Here is a 17,701-nt window from a genome sequence, read left to right on the forward strand (position 1 = left end):
AATTTGTTTTCAAAGTCATCATTTTTGTGTTTTCCTGGAACCTTTTTAGCTGCTAATGAATTTCTCACCTTTGTTTTCATCATCGTTGGACATGATCGCTATGCACTTGTCCCAGACCGCTTTCACGTTTGCTCGGTAACGATCGCAGGCCCATAGAAACATCGGCAGTAGAAGAGCTTGTACTACAGAACACCAGAGGACACCCAGCACCATCCAGTCATCGGACTTATCAAACTTCAGGCTGGCAAAACTCACCACCTGTTTATCAATAAAAAATATGTATTAATCAATGGATTGTATAAATATTATCACAATAACTTGATAAATAACACTAGAGGATTGCATTGGTGGTGTGTATATTTATATTTATATACAGTATCTCACAAAAGTAAGTACACCCCTGACCTTTTTGAAGAAATGACACTTTGCTACAATGTAAAGTAGTGAGTATACAGATTGTATAAGAGTGTAAATTTGCTGTCCCCTCAAAATAACTCAACACACAGCCATTAATGTCTAAACTGCTGGCAACAAAAGTGAGTACACCCCTAAGTCAAAAAGTCCAAATTGAGCCTAAAGTGTCAATATTTTGTGTCTGCATTACTGGGAAATGGCTAATTGGGCCCGATTTGGACATTTTCACTTAGGGGTGTACTCACTTTTGTTGCCAGAGGTTAAGACATTATTGGCTGTGTGTTGAGTTATTTTGAGAGGACAGCAAATTTACACTGTTATACAAGCTGTACACTCCTGTCCCCAATCCCTAACTGAAGACCTCGGCCAAAGCTCATCTGCCCAATGAACCAACAGCCTAACTTCAAGAACATGATGAACAGCCAAAAGGGCTTTCTACTTTTGGACAGAGTACAGCAGGAATAAAACCCCTGTTTGTTTTTAATGGCTTTTGGTGTTCCTGTTGGGTAGGTTCCTCTTGTTTGCTTTGGTGACCATTGTTACTGAGACAGAAAGCAGCAGGACATCTAAATTATGAGAGTTGACTTGTCTTCAGAGCAAGAGGTGATGGAAGATCTTCCACCGGGGACCATTCCATTGACCACTGTCTAAGAAGAGAACTCCCCTTGGAGGTGGATGCAGCGTGATGCAGCAGGCAGAGAACACATGAAGTCCTAGTGCAGTAACAGGAGTATATTGTAGCAAAAGTTCAACTGTGCACAGCTGGCCCCGCGGAGAAGCAACTAGACCGGAACCACTTACAAATGGCGCTTTTCCACTGCATGGAACCGTACGGTTCGGCTCACTTTTGCGATTTTCCACTGCATGGTACCGCATGGTACGGTGTTGGAACGGTTCGGTACGGCGGCAATTTTCCACTGCATGGAACCGAATGGTTCAGCTCACTTTTGCTCTTTTCCACTGCATGGTACCGCATGGTACAGTGTTGGAACGGTTCGGTACGGTACAGCGGCGCTTTTCCACTACATGGAACCGAACGGTACGGCTCGCTTAAACAGTACCACCTCAGTTGTGGTTCCAAGAGGGCCGTACCGGTACCATACCCCACAATCCTTTGCATGCAGCCTTGACTGTTTGTCACTAATAGCCACTGATTGGTCAGAGAATTGTTGTTATCCCACCCACTTACTATTAGTGGAAAAGCAAACCGTACCGAACCGTTGCGGTACCATGCAGTGGAAAACCAAACCGAGCCAAGCAGGGCCGAGTGGAGCCGAGCCGGTACTTGCAGTGGCAAAGTGCCAAAAGTGCAACAGTGAGGGAACAGAAGACTGGAGACCCAGGAATGCAGACAGTGTCTGCCAGGAGGAGCAGAATGTGGCTTGGCTGGTCCGTACCCAAAGGGAAGGCTTTTTTAGGAAGGTCCCTGCACTTTCCCTACTCCTCCTTTCCCTGGCTCTAAGTACTGTACCTGACAGACAGATGACCTGTCCCTACATTAGCCACTTACAAAAGACGCGCCAAACCTGGGAGGCAGGGTACTTAATAGTTTCTTCCTGACCCAAGATGGCTGCCAAAGTCACATGGGGTGCCAGTATCCAACTGGATAGCTGCCTCCTTGTGATTTAGGACATCATAGAGGAACTAGGTTCCTCTCGTCTTCCTCCCCCATCTGCTGCTGAGCACCACCTACCGTCTGCCTACACTCTCATATTGTAGATTTTTTCTCTCAATTCCTAGTGTGCCATTGGTATCGGAAGTAAAGGGAAATCTCCACAACAGTACAGAAATGGCAAAAAATAAACCGTCGGGGGTTGCTCAACTCAATAGAAAAAAAGTTTTTCCAATAAATGCACATTAAAACTGAATTCCAGGGAAAGGGAACATTCTTTTCTGTAGTGGGGCTGCCCTCGCACTGCAAAGGCTAAATGGCTGTTTAGGTCTAAAGGGGCGCAAAAAGCAGTGTTTTTACTTGCCCGATCCTCCCACTCCCACAGGCTCTCTCCTTCTTCTCCCCTATGCTCTGGAAGTTCGAGGTCTGATGGAATCAAGTCTAGTGCAGAGACGAGACCATAGTCCTATACTGCAATGTTTCTCAACTCCCGTCCTCAAGTACCCCCAACAGGCTTTCCATTATTTTTGCACAGGTGATTTGATCAGTTTCACTACCTTAGTTATTACCACAGCTGTTTCATCTGAGGGAAATACTGAAAACATGACCTGTTGGGGGTACTTGAGGACTGGAGTTGAGAAACATTTCTGGACTGGATGTGAGGAGGCCGACAGTCCAACACCGGAGTGTAAGAAAGTTCTACCGAGAACTGGCTGCCCGGTGGAATGGAAGGTCAGTAAGTAAAGCTGCTTTTTGCAGCTCCCTAGACTTAAACAAGCATTTCATCCCTGAAGTTTAGGGGCAGTGCAACTCCAAGGGAGGATTTTTCTTTTCCTTGGAGATGAACTTTTATATCCAACCTTTTAACCAGGGCTCAACCTTCATCTTGACACCTAAAACCCCCTATTGTAACTGGAAACCTTTATGCCTAACTCCATACTTTGCCGGGACAGTCCACCTTTTTACTTTGTTGTCCTGGTATCAGGACAATATCCCCCTGGACATTATCCCCCGGGACAATATCCCCCGGGACAATATCCCCCTGGAAAACATCCCCCTGGACATAATCCCCCCGGGACAACATCCCCCCGGAAAAAATCCCCCTGGACATAGGGTTAGAGGGTTAGGGTTAGAGGGGGGATATTGTCTAGGGGGATATTGTCCGGGGGGATGTTGTTCAGGGGGGATATTGTCCGGGGGGATGTTGTCCGGGGGGATATTGTCCGGGGGGATATTGTCCAGGGGGATATTGTCCAGGGAGGATATTGTCCGGGGGGATATTGTCCGGGGGGATATTGTCCAGGGAGGATATTGTCCGGGGGATATTATCCGGGGGGATGTTGTCCAGGGGGGATATTGTCCGGGGGGATATTGTCCGGGGGATATTGTCCGGGGGGATATTGTCCGGGGGGATATTGTCCTAGAATCGTTGTCCTGCATTGACTGAGTCCCGGGAACACAGGTATAGGCCCCCAAGCCGTGCGCTCCTCGTTTCTGCCCTAGCCTCTGAATCTAATCCTAAAGCCATAAATGTAGTGCAATTATTACTTTGCCAACACAGTACACAATTTTGCCAGGAGTATGTGGACACCCCTCCAAATTACAGATCAGGCAAACAAGGCCAGCTTCATAAAGACATGGTTTGCTGAGCACCTTTACATCAGGTGTCCCGAATAGAGCCCCCCTTTACATCAGGTGTCCCCAATAGAGTCCCCCTTAACACCAGGTGTGCCCAATAGAGCCCCCCTTTACATTAGGTTTCCCCAATAGAGTCCCCCTTTACATCAGGTGTCCCCAATAGAGTCCCCCTTTACATCAGGTGTCCCGAATAGAGCCCCCCTTTACATCAGGTGTTCCCAGTAGAGTCCTCCTTTACATCAGGTGTCTCCAATGGAGTCCCCCTTTACATCAGGTGTCCCCAATAGAGTCCCCCTTAACACCAGGTGTCCCCAATAGTGCCCCTCTTTACATCAGGTGTCCCCAATAGAGTCCCCCTTTACATCAGTTGTCCCCAATAGAGCCCCCCTTTAAATCAGGTGTCCTCGATAGAGTCCCCCTTGACATCAGGTGTCCACAGTAGAGTCCCCCTTTACATCAGGTGTCCCCAATAGAGCCCCTCTTTACATCAGGTGTCCCCAATAGAGCCCCTCTTTACATCAGGTGTCCCCAATAGAGCCCCTCTTTACATCAGGTGTCCCCAATAGATTCCCCCTTTATATCACGTGTCGCCATGCTCCTGAGTTGTCCCCCTTGTACTGGGAGGTTGGTACTCACAGTGTTCCCTGAAGGACACATTCCGCCCTCTTTCCTCAGCAGTGCGGCGCTGAGACTGAGGACAGTTCTTTAGGTCCTGTGTCAAGCGGCTGCCCTGCTGCTCAGTAAACACAGGAACTCATTCCCTCAGCATGGGCACCATTCAGGGAACACTTTGCATTTTCTCAGTGAATGCAAATCATTCTCTGATTGGATGAGGTAGAGAGACAAGGTAGTGACATCACAATCTCCACCTCATCCAATCAGAATTTTTGCATTCATTGAGAAAGTGCAAAGTGGGTGGTGCCCACAAGGAGTCTATCGGAGGTCTATTAGACCTTTGATGTCTCCCTTGCCCTACAAACCAGCTAATCAAGCTGATAAGCTGCTTCCCTGGCTGTGACAGCCAAGTAATGATAGCTTTGAAACCGGAAGTGACCAAATCATTCTGGCTTCTGGCTACATTAATCACTCCCACTGTATTTAGACACAGCGGGAGGTGGGCAGCGGGGGGGACCGTGCACAATTGCCGCCGGCCTCCTTCGATCATCACAGAAACTGACAGAAGACCTGCCTGCTTATGATCACAAAGCAGGTGGGTCTTCTGTCACACAGGCAGAGAGAGATCAAGTGTCTCAGCTCAACCCCGATCTCTCTGTGCCTGTCACAGAGCCCCTCCCCCCCCCAGTCAGTAAGCACAAACAGGCATACATTTAACCCTTTGATTACCCCCAGTATTAACCCCTCCCCTGCCAGTGTCATTAGTACAGTGACAGTGCATATTTTTAGCACTGATTACTGTAGTAATGTCACTGGTCCCCCCAAAAGTGTCAAAAATGTCAGTTAGGTGTCCGATGTGTCCGCAGCAATGTCGCAGTCCCGCTAAAAATCGCTGATCGCCGCCATTACTAATTAAAACAAAAATAAAAATAAAAAGTCCTAAAACCCAACCTGTAGATTGTAAATGCGATAACTTTTGTGCAAACCAATTTAAATACGCTTTTTGGGATTTTTTTTTTTACCAAAAATATGTAGCAGAATAAAAATTGGCCTAAATTGATAAAAAAATTTTTTTTTTTTTTTGGGAATGTTATTTAGCAGAAAGAAAAAAAAAAAAGATATATATATATATATATATATATATATATATATATATATATTTTTTAAGAATTGTCACTTTTTTTGTTTATAGCGCAAAATCTAAAAACCGCAGAGGTGATCAAATACCACCAAAAGAAATCTCTATTTGTGGGAAAAAAAGAACATCAATTTTTTTTGGGTACAGCGTCGCACAAACACTAAATTTTTCATTAAAGTAACGCAGTCCCAAATCGCCAAAAAATGGGGTAAAACCTTCCGGAGATGAAATGATTAAACATTAAAATAAATTTAAATTAAACATTAAATTAAAAAATAATACATAATTTAATTTAATAATACATAATACATACAGTAATTTAAAAAAAAAAGCTAAAAAAATTATTAAAATGAACAAATAATTAAAAAAAAAAGGCTAAAAAAAAATATGTATTAATAATGCTGGCGGAGAGTGTGAGGTCTCCTCTCAAAAGCGGAGTGCATTTGATATCAATCCGCCTGTAACAGGACGGAGCCGGAACTATACAGGATGCATCGGCTCCATTCTGACACCTGGGATATCACGTGGCACTTGCGGGTGTCAAGGGAGCCGCAGCCCGCATGCAGGAGACTCCCGCACCTCACGGGAGACTTGGGATGTCTGTTGCCACCTGCTAAGTTCGGCAGCGGGATGCACAAGGGAGTTAGGACTAATGCTTGGTTGGGGCTGAGTCGCTGGGCAGGTGGGGCCCCCTGGGCAAGTGGGGCCCCCGGGCAACTGCCCAGCATGCCCATGTGGTAAGACGGCCCTGCTTGTATGTAACGAGTAGTCATTTGAGTTACTGTTACCTTTCTATCCTCTGGAACCAGTCTGCCCATTCTCCTCTGACCTCAACAAAGTCCGGGAGGATATTGTCCAGGGGGATATTGTCCGGGGGGATATTGTCCAGGGAGGATATTGTCCGGGGGGATATTGTCCGGGGGGATATTGTCCAGGGAGGATATTGTCCGGGGGATATTATCCGGGGGGATGTTGTCCAGGGGGGATATTGTCCGGGGGGATATTGTCCGGGGGGATATTGTCCGGGGGATATTGTCCGGGGGGATATTGTCCGGGGGGATATTGTCCTAGAATCGTTGTCCTGCATTGACTGAGTCCCGGGAACACAGGTATAGGCCCCCAAGCCGTGCGCTCCTCGTTTCTGCCCTAGCCTCTGAATCTAATCCTAAAGCCATAAATGTAGTGCAATTATTACTTTGCCAACACAGTACACAATTTTGCCAGGAGTATATGGACACCCCTCCAAATTACAGATCAGGCAAACAAGGCCAGCTTCATAAAGACATGGTTTGCTGAGTTTTGGTGTGGAGGATCTGCACAGAGCCCAGACCTCAACCCTACTGAGCACCTTTGGGATGAATTGGAACTCCAATGGAAAGCCAGGTCTTCTCTTTCAACTTCAGTACCTGACCTCACAAATGTTCTTCTGGATAACAGGGTTCTGCATTTCCAGCTTTGTGACAACAGTCTTGGAAAGGCACTTTTCTTTTCCAGCATGACTGTGGTCAAAGCCAGCTCCATATAGACATGGTTAGACCACTTTGGTGTGGAGGAACCTGAGTGTCCTGCAGAAACACCTTTGCAATGGATTGGAAGGGGGAATACAATCCAGATCTTCTCATCCAACAACAGTACGTAATCTCCCAAATGTTCTTCTTGATGAATGGGGTTCTAGCTATCCGCTGTACTTCCAGTCTTTTCATCTCACGCACAACTTTGCTTAAAGCCAACTTCATAAAGACATGGTTTCACCAGTTTGGTGTGGAGGAAATTGAGTGCCCTACAGAAAGTCCTGACCTTTAACCCTACTTAACACCTTTGTGATGAATTAGAAGGATGATTATGAGACTGGTCCTCTCATCTGACCTCAAAAATGGGAACAGACACCTTCCAAAAAATGGTGGAAAGCCTTCCCAGAAGAGTGGAGGATGTTATAGTCACAAAGGGAATGGGGGGGGGGGGTGCATCTTTTGGCCCAATAAGCTCATATATGGACAGATGCCTTCCAACATTTGGCCATACAGTTTATCCACCATTAAAGCGAAAGGCCAGTTTGTCACCAGTAATAAATATTATCCTCAAAAGTCAAGAAATTGATTCCAAAATGTTCACACCAATTACAATGGATCCACCTGCATGATAAACTCTGATCAATAGAAGTAGACAAGGAGGTCATTTAGCTCTGGATCAAAGAGCATTGTGTAAAAAAGTAGCAGAAAGAAGCGGATTGCAAAAAACTCAAAGAAATCAAACATTCAGTGAAACCGGCTTTCATTTTCTGCTACAATTTGTATTGAACATTTCTTCTTCTTCTTCCAGACCCCGTGTCATCTCTCCTTCTGTAACTCCGAAAGACAATCCCCTCCAGCTATGTTCTATGCCTGGCAAGGATTTGAGCAAAGATTTCTGCAGATTCATACCTTTCTCTGTTGTGAAGGAAACCACATTCCCTCCTAAACCGATCTGTAAATGGAAGGATCTGACTTAATAATCAGCAACTGAGAAATAGAGTCCCCCTTTACATCAGGTGTCCCCAATAGAGCCCCCCTTTACATCAGGTGTCCCCAATAGAGCCCCCCTTTACATCAGGTGTCCCCAATAGAGCCCCCCTTTACATCAGGTGTCCCCAGTAGAGTCCCCTTTACATCAGGTGTCCCCAATAGAGTCCCTCTTTAAATCAGGTGTCCCCAATAGAGTCCCCTTTTACATATGGTGTCCCCAATAGAGTCCCCCTTTTCATTAGGTGTCCCCAATAGAGCCCCCCTTTACATCAGGTGTCCCCAATAGAGTTCCCCTTAACACCAGGTGTCCCCAATAGAGCATCCCTTTACATTAGGTTTCCCCAATAGAGTCCCCCTTTACATCAGGTGTCACCAATAGAGTCCCCCTTTACATCAGGTGTCCCGAATAGAGCCCCTCTTTACATCAGGTGTCCCCAATAGAGTCCCCCTTAACACCAGGTGTGCCCAATAGAGCCCCCCTTTACATTAGGTTTCCCCAATAGAGTCCCCCTTTACATCAGGTGTCCCCAATAGAGTCCCCCTTTACATCAGGTGTCCCGAATAGAGCCCCCCTTTACATCAGGTGTTCCCAGTAGAGTCCTCCTTTACATCAGGTGTCTCCAATGGAGACCCCCTTTACATCAGGTGTCCCCAATAGAGTCCCCCTTAACACCAGGTGTCCCCAATAGAGCCCCCCTTTACATCAGGTGTCCCCAATAGTGCCCCCTTTACATCAGGTGTCCCCAATAGAGTCCCCCTTTACATCAGTTGTCCCCAATAGAGCCCCCCTTTAAATCAGGTGTCCTCAGTAGAGTCCCCCTTGACATCAGGTGTCCCCAGTAGAGTCCCCCTTTACATCAGGTGTCCCCAATAGATTCCCCCTTTACATCAGGTGTCGCCATGCTCCTGAGTTGTCCCCCTTGTACTGGGAGGTTGGTACTCACAGTGCTCCCTGAAGGACACATTCCGCCCTCTTTCCTCAGCAGTGCGGCGCTGAGACTGAGGACAGTTCTTTAGGTACTGTGTCAAGCGGCTGCCCTGCTGCTCAGTAAACACAGGAAGTCACTCCCTCAGCATGGGCACCATTCAGGGAACACTTTGCATTTTCTCAGTGAATGCAAATCATTCTCTGATTGGATGAGGTAGAGAGACAAGGTAGTGACATCACAATCTCCACCTCATCCAATCAGAAAGCTTTTTGCATTCATTGAGAAAGTGCAAAGTGGGTGGTGCCCAAAAGGAGTCTATCGGAGGTCTATTAGACCCTTGATGTCTCCCTTGCCCTACAAACCAGCTAATCAAGCACAGATTGTGCTTGATAAGCTGCTTCCCTGGCTGTGACAGCCAAGTAATGATAGCTTTGAAACCGGAAGTGACCAAATCATTCTGGCTTCTGGCTACATTAATCACTCCCACTGTATTTAGACACAGCGGGAGGTGGGCAGCGGGGGGGACCGTGCACAATCGCCGCCGGCCTCCTGCGATCATCACAGAAACTGACAGAAGACCTGCCTGCTTATGATCACAAAGCAGGTGGGTCTTCTGTCACACAGGCAGAGAGAGATCATGTGTCTCAACCCCGATCTCTCTGTGCCTGTCACAGAGCCCCCCCCCCCAGTCAGTAAGCACAAACAGGCATACATTTAACCCTTTGATTACCCCCAGTATTAACCCCTCCCCTGCCAGTGTCATTAGTACAGTGACAGTGCATATTTTTAGCACTGATTACTGCAGTAATGTCACTGGTCCCCCCAAAAGTGTCAAAAATGTCAGTTAGGTGTCCGATGTGTCTGCAGCAATGTCGCAGTCCTGCTAAAAATCGCTGATCGCCGCCATTACTAAGTAAAACAAAAATAAAAAGTCCTAAAATCCAACCTGTAAATTGTAAATGCGATAACTTTTGTGCAAACCAATTTAAATACGCTTTTTGGGATTTTTTTTTTACCAAAAATATGTAGCAGAATAAAAATTGGCCTAAATTGATAAAAATCATTTTTTTTTTTTTTTTTGGGAATGTTATTTAGCAGAAAGAAAAAAAAAAAAAAAAAAAAAAAAAAATATATATATATATATATATATATATATATATATATATGTATATATTTTTAAGAATTGTCAGTCTTTTTTTGTTTATAGCGCAAAATCTAAAAACCGCAAAGAGGTGATCAAATACCACCAAAAGAAATCTCTATTTGTGGGAAAAAAAGAACATCAATTTTTTTTTTGGGTACAGCGTCGCACAAACGCTCAATTTTTCGTTAAAGTAACGCAGTGCCAAATCGCAAAAAAATGGGGTAAAACCTTCCGGAGATGAAATGATTAAACATTAAAATAAATTTAAATTAAACATTAAATTAAAAAATAATACATAATTTAATAATACATAATACATACAGTAATTAAAAAAAAAAAAAAAGCTAAAAAAATTATTAAAATGAACAAATAATTAAAAAAAAAAGGCTGAAAAAAAAATATGTATTAATAATGCTGGCGGAGAGTGTGAGGAGCGGCGCTAGAGGAAGCATGCAGAGCCGATGCTTCCTGTATCTCTCGGTCTCCTCACAGGCGGAGTGCATTTGATATTCGTTTGCCTGTGACAGGACGGAGCCGGAAATTTTCCGGAAGCATAGGCTCCATTCTGACACCTGGGATATCACGTGGCACTTGCGGGTGTCAAGGGAGCTGCAGCCCGCATGCAGGAGACTCCCGCACCTCACGGGAGACTTGGGATGTCTGTTGCCATCTGCTAAGTTCGGCAGCGAGTTGCACACAGGAGTTGGGACTAATGCTTGGCTGGGGCAGTGTTGCGGGGCAGGTGGGGCCCCCTGGGCAAGTGAGGCCCCCGGGCAACTGCCCAGTGTGCCCATGTGGTAAGACAGCCCTGCTTGTATGTAACTAGTGGTCATTTGAGTTACTGTTACATTTCTATCATCTGGAACCAGTCTGCCCATTTTCCTCTGACCTCAACAAAGCGTTTTCCTCCACACAACTGCCGCTCACTGGAAATTTTCTCTTTTTCCCACCATTGTCTGTAAACCCGAGAGATGGTTGTGCGTGAAAATCTCAGAAATACTCAGACCAGCCCGTCTGGCACCAACAACCGTGCCACCTTCAAAGCCACCTAAACCATACCTCCCAACTTTCTGAGATGGGAACGAGGGACATCTATTAGAAAATGTATGTAGGCATAGGACACACCCCCTTTGGAAAAAGTATGTAGGCATAGGACACACCCCCTATTAGAAAAAGTATGTAGGCATAGGACACAACCCATTAGAAAAAGTATGTAGGCATAGGACACACCCCCTATTAGAAAAAGTATGTAGGCATAGGACACTCCCCTCTATTAGAAAAAGTATGTAGGCATAGGACACTCCCCCCTATTAGAAAAAGTATGTAGGCATAGGACACTCCCCCCCTATTAGAAAAAGTATGTAGGCATAGGACACTCCCCCCTATTAGAAAAAGTATGTAGGCATAGGACACACCCCCTATTAGAAAAAGTATGTAGGCATAGGACACACCCCCTTTTAGAAAAAGTATGTAGGCATAGGACACACCCCCCTATTAGAAAAAAGTATGTAGGCATAGGACACACCCCCTATTAAAAAATTTATGTAGGCATAGGACACACCCCCTATTAGAAAAAGTATGTAGGCATAGGACACACCCCCTATTAGAAAAAGTATGTAGGCATAGGACACTCCCCCCCTATTAGAAAAAGTATGTAGGCATAGGACACTCCCCCCCTATTAGAAAAAGTATGTAGGCATAGGACACACCCCCTATTAGAAAAAGTATGTAGGCATAGGACACACCCCCTATTAGAAAAAGTATGTAGGCATAGGACACTCCCCCCTATTAGAAAAAGTATGTAGGCATAGGACACACCCCCATTAGAAAAAGTATGTAGGCATAGGACACACCCCCTATTAGAAAAAGTATGTAGGCATAGGACACTCCCCTCTATTAGAAAAAGTATGTAGGCATAGGACACTCCCCCCTATTAGAAAAAGTATGTAGGCATAGGACACTCCCCCTATTAGAAAAAGTATGTAGGCATAGGACACTCCCCCTATTAGAAAAAGTATGTAGGCATAGGACACACCCCCTATTAGAAAAAGTATGTAGGCATAGGACACACCCCCTATTAGAAAAAGTATGTAGGCATAGGACACACACCCTGCCACGCCCCCTTAAAGGGGAAATATACAAAAAAATATTAGTTAAACCCGCAAGTGCTTTTTTTTCACCGCTATTATTACTTTATATTGGCTTTTGAAATTTACAAAATCAGCAATTTAGAAATTGGATGAAAGGTTTAGCATCGGGAAACACTATTTTGAAAGATAAAAAGCGCATTTTATAGACAACTTTATAGATCAGACCAACATGAGGGACAAATGAGGAGGAAAGAGGGACAGAGGGACTTTGTTCCAAATCAGGGACAGTCCCACGAAATCAGGGAGAGCCCCTCGAAATCAGGGACAGACCCTCCAAATCAGGACAGTTGGGAGCTATGCTTAAACCCCCTTTCTTCCCCATTCTTGGTTTGAAATTCAGCAAGTCTTCTTCACCACGTCTAGATGCCTAAATGCATTGAGTTGCTGTCATGTGATTTGCTGATTAGCAATTTATGTTACCAAGCCATTGAACAGGTGTACCTAATAAAGTGGACGGTGAGTATATATTCTCATACTGCGGTCAGCGAGTGGTTAAATATGTGAATCTGTATCAAATCAGAATTTATTTAGTCCTATATGTAAACAAAGGCCTGTATTTATTTATTTATTTATTTATTTATTTTGTTTTTTGGTTGCAGCTATGCACTGTAGTTTTACATTACAAGTTTTGTTATGTAATACTAGACTCAGACACAAGAGGGCAGACTTGGGTTTTCTATCTTGCACTTGCTATATACATCAGCCCACAAGCACACCATGTAATGCTAATTGGCTTTGCGATAACTACAAATATCACACAACATTTCAAACATAAGTCATTTCAAAGAACGAAAACGACCGCTGGGAGAACAAATTAAACCTGGAACACGGTTCTTTTGTTTGCAGTACGGGATTTTGAAACAACAGTGAAAGGATTTACCGCAAAAAAAAAAAAAAAAAAAAAACGCTTCAAGAAATAATCTTCGTGCCAGAAAACAAACTGCAAGTTCTACAAAATACATATCAATGATATAACAGAATACAATGCAGCACAAAACAAGAAAAACGTTTAACCACTTAAGCCCCGGAGGATTTTCCTGCTAAACGACCAGGGGGTATTTTGCGATTCGGCACTGCGTGACTTTAACAGACAATTGTGCGGTCGTGCAACGCTGTACCTAAACGAATTTGGCGTCCTTTTTTTTCCCACAAACAGAGCTTTCTTTTGGTGGTATTTGATCACCCGTGCGATTTTTACTTTTTGCGCTATAAACAAAAAAAGCGTACATTTTGCAAAAATAACAATATTTTTCACATTTTTTTATATGAAATTCCCCCAAAAAAAAATGTAAAAATCAAAATTTTTTAAAATTTTCGGCCAATTTGTTTTCTGCTACATATGTTTGGTAAAAAAAAAATCGCAAAAAGCGTATTTTGATTGGTTTGCGCAAAAGTTATCGCGTTTACTAACTAAGGGAAAGATTTTTGTCATTTTTGGTGTTTTTTTTTTAACGTGTAATGGCGGCGATCTGCGATTTTATTTGTGGTACTGCGACATTGCGGCGGACAGATCGGACCCTTGACTGACATTTTTGACACTTTTAGGGTTACCAGTGACATTTCTACAGTAATCAGTGCTATACATATGCACTGTTACTGTAAAATTACACTGGTAGTGAAGGGGTTAACTTTATTTGGGAGGGAGGGGCTGTGTGTATCCCTAGGGGCGTGCTTTCTACTGTGATTGGCTGTGGCTTGAGCTGTAAGGACACTGATCAACGGATCTACATAGTAGATCCATGTGATCAGTGTTTTTACAGCGAGGAGAATGACAGGTGGCTTATTTACACAAGCTGCCTGACTTTCTCCCTCTCCCCCGCCGATCGCCGAGTGACCGGCGGACATCGGGTCCGCCGGTCACACGCGCGGGGGGGTCCGTGACCGCGCTGGAGCGCGCCTCCGCGGGCGCGCGCTCGCTCCCCAGAGCCTCACAGGCGAGCGACGTAGACCTACGTCACTCTGCCTGTGAGGGGCTGACCGCCGCAGTAAATATACTGTGAGCAGTCGGCAAGCGGTTAAGTAATTCTTTAGTCAAAAAGAAACGCGTTTCTTCCAATTATAATGGCCGTTCGGCTCAATTCAGTCAGCTATAACGATCGTTATTTGCCATGAGAGCTCTTCTTTTCAGAAACAAAAGCTGAACATCCCCTCAAAACCAAAATTTTTGGGGTTTTTTTTAGTATTTTTTTTAAGTGGAGAAAAAAAAAAACTTTTCAGAAACAAAACATCACCTCAACAGCAAACATTTTAGATTTATTTAGTATTTTGGAGGAAAAAAAATAATTCTTAGAGACAGAGAAACATAGAAAAGTGTCGGCAGAAAAGACCGAATTGCCCATCGAGTCTGCCCATTTTTTTGTTTTGTTTTTCTTTTTTGGGTTTTTTTTTTATTTTTTTTGGCTTTTATTAGTATGAATTTGTTTTTATTGTTTTACTATGAATAGAAAAATACTTCTGTTCTTGAGTTTCTTTGTGTGACCCAACCCCCCCCCCCCCCACCCCAAAAAAAAAAAGAATGTTTTCTGAACATAGAGGCCCTGGAGAATAAAATGGCGGTAGTTGCAATTTTTATGTCGCACAATACAGAGGCGTAACTAGAACCTTCAGGGCCCCGGTGCAGGAAACCATGAAGGGCCCCCTGGACCCCTGGCCGGGGCCCTTCCCTTCAAGCCTGGGACTCTTCCCACTGATCCTGGGGCCCTTTACTCTCGTTGCGGGACCCTTTCACAAGTTCTGCAGTGGGCCACCTTCCTGCGATGTTGGGGCCTCCCCACAGTGGCGGAATGCCAGGGCCCGGTTGCAAGTGTGACCTTTACGATCCTGGAAGTTCACCCACTGGTGTCAGTAGTTTTTATTTTTTTGGTATTTTAATTGTATTATTTTTTATCATTTTATTTTATTTTTTTACAATGTCACTGACTATGACTCTGTCCATTGAGAAAAGGAAGGAGCTGGCTGGTAAATTACATATTTACCGACCCCTTCCTGGTTCTCTATTGTGACACATCCCCTGCAGCAGCCGGCAGGAGAGGGAAGGGAGCACAGTAGGGGGGGGGCAGCACAGTGGGGGGGGGGAAGCTCAGTAGGGGGGGAAGCACAGTAGGGGGGGGACCAGGGGAGCACACAGGGGCCCAGAGACAGCAGAACACAAGTGAATTGGATAGGAGGAGTGGCGGGGGCAGCACACAGAGGAACCAATCTCCTCCATTTTCCCCCTGCAGCTACAGGAGGAAAAAGGAGGGCAGTGATTTCTCTACATGCTGCCCCTCCTATCGAGGTGTACAGGGGAGCCGCACAGGGCCCCCTGGAGCATGGGGCCCGGTTTGCGACCGCAACCCCTGCAACCCCTGTAGTTACGCCCCTGGCACAATATTTGCACAGTTTATCAAATGCATATTTCCTGGGAGAACAAATTTAACCTGGAACACGGTTCTTTTGTTTGCAGTACCGGATTTTGAAGTAAAAGGATTCACCGCAAAAAAAAAGAAAAACGCTTCAAGAAATTATCTTCGTGCCAGAAAACAAACTGCAAGTTCTCCAAAATACATGTAAATGATATAACAACAGAATACAACGCAGCAAAAAATTATAATGGCCGTTAGGCTCCATTCAGTCAGCTATAACGATCGTTATTTGCCATGAGAGCTGCTCTTTTCAGAAACAAAACATCACCTCAACATCAAACTTTTTAGTTTTAGTTTTATTTAGTATTTCATTTTTTAAAACCTAATTTTTAGAGAAACAGAAACACAGAAAAGTGACGTCAGAAAAAAACGAATTGTCCATCGAGTCTGACAATTTTTTTTTTTTGTTTTGCTTTTTTACTATGAATTTTTGGAAATTTATTTAGTATGATTAGAAAAATACTTCTGTTCTTGAGTTTATTTATGTGACACAAGCCTTGGCAATGACCATGTGACCTCTGTGGATGTTTTACAGTATCTCACAAAAGTAAGTACACCCCTCACATTTCTGTAAATATTTTATTCTATCTTTTCATGTGACAACACTGAAGAAATGAGACTTTGCTACAATGTAAAGTAGTGAGTGTACAGCTTGTATAACAGTGTAAATTTACTGTCCCCTCAAAATAACTCAACACACAGCCATTAATGTCTAAACCGCTGGCAACAAAAGTGAGTACACCCCTAAGTGACAATGTCCAAATTGGGCCCAAAATGTCAATATTTTGTGTGGCCACCATTATTTTCCAGCACTGCCTTAACCCTCTTGGGCATGGAGTTCACCAGAGCTTCACAGGTTGCCACTGGAGTCCTCTTCCACTCCTCCATGATGACATCACAGAGCTGGTGGATGTTAGAGACCTTGTGCTCCTCCACCTTCCGTTTGAGTATGACCCACAGATGCTCAATAGGGTTTAGGTCTGGAGACATGCTTGGCCAGTCCATCACCTTTACCCTCAGCTTCTTTAGTAAGGCAGTGGTTGTCTTGGAGGTGTGTTTGGGGTCATAATTCATAGGCGTGCGCACAGGGTGTGCCTGAGCACACCCTAATCACCCCATGTACTTTAACATTATCACTTTTTGTGCTTGCAGGAAGATGGGAAAAATCTCTCTCTTACTGGCTCTGCCATAAGAGAAGTCTTTAGGCACTTGCCTTTCAATGTACCGGCAGGGAGATAAATGCGCTGGGGTCATATATGTGTAGATACACACAAACACGTGTGTTTGAGCTTTGGGGTGCACACCCATATTTAATAGGCTGCACACGCCTATGGGGTCATTATCATGCTGGAATTCTGCCCTGCGGCCCAGTCTCCAAAGGGAGAGGATCATGCTCTGCTTCAGTATGTCACAGTACATGTTGGCATTCATGGTTCCCTCAATGAACTGTAGCTCCCCAGTGACGGCAGCACTCATGCAGCCCCAGACCATGACACTCCCACCACCATGCTTGACTGTAGGTAAGACACACTTGTCTTTGTACTCCTCTCCTGGTTGCCGCCACACACGCCTGACACCATCTGAACCAAATGATTTTATCTTGGTCTCATCAGACCACAGGAGATGGTTCCAGTAATCCATGTCCTTAGTCTGCTTGTCTTTAGCAAACTGTTTTTGGGCTTTCTTCTGAATCATCTTTAGAAGAGGCTTCCTTCTGGGACGACAGCCATGCAGACCAATTTGATACAGTGTGCGGCGTATGGTCTGAGCACTGACAGGCTGACCTCCCTCCCCTTCAACCTCTACATCAATGCTGGCAGCACTCATACGTCTATTTCCCAAAGACAACCTCTGGATATGACGCTGAGCACGTGCATGCAGCTTCTTTGGTTGACCATGGCAAGGCCTGTTCTGAGTGGAACCTGTCCTGTTAAACCCCTGTATGGTCTTGGCCACCATGCTGCAGCTCAGTTTCAGGGTCTTGGCAATCTTCTTATAGCCTATGCCATCTTTATGTTAAGCAGCAATTCTTTTTTTCAGATCCTCAGAGAGTTCTTTGCCATGAGGTGCCATGGTGAACTTCCAGTGACCAGTATGAGAGAGTGAGAGTGATAACACAAAATTTAACACACCTGCTCCCCATTCACACCTGAGAC

The 17,701-nt window shown here is 44.7% G+C and overlaps 1 protein-coding gene across 1 annotated transcript in view; it reads right to left on the reverse strand.

Moving 5' to 3' along the window:
* The window catches only part of GPR153 (G protein-coupled receptor 153), a 170,395-nt gene that overhangs the window by 15,968 nt on the left and 136,726 nt on the right, over window positions 1-17,701 (reverse strand). The window contains exon 4 of the mRNA XM_082273312.1: window positions 69-258. Within this exon, the coding sequence (XP_082129438.1) occupies window positions 69-258 (190 nt within the window). The remainder of the gene's footprint in view (window positions 1-68; window positions 259-17,701) is intronic.

Source organism: Pelophylax lessonae, assembly GCF_965119305.1.
Source record: "Pelophylax lessonae genome assembly, chromosome: 12".
Classification (NCBI taxonomy): Eukaryota; Metazoa; Chordata; class Amphibia; order Anura; family Ranidae; genus Pelophylax; species Pelophylax lessonae.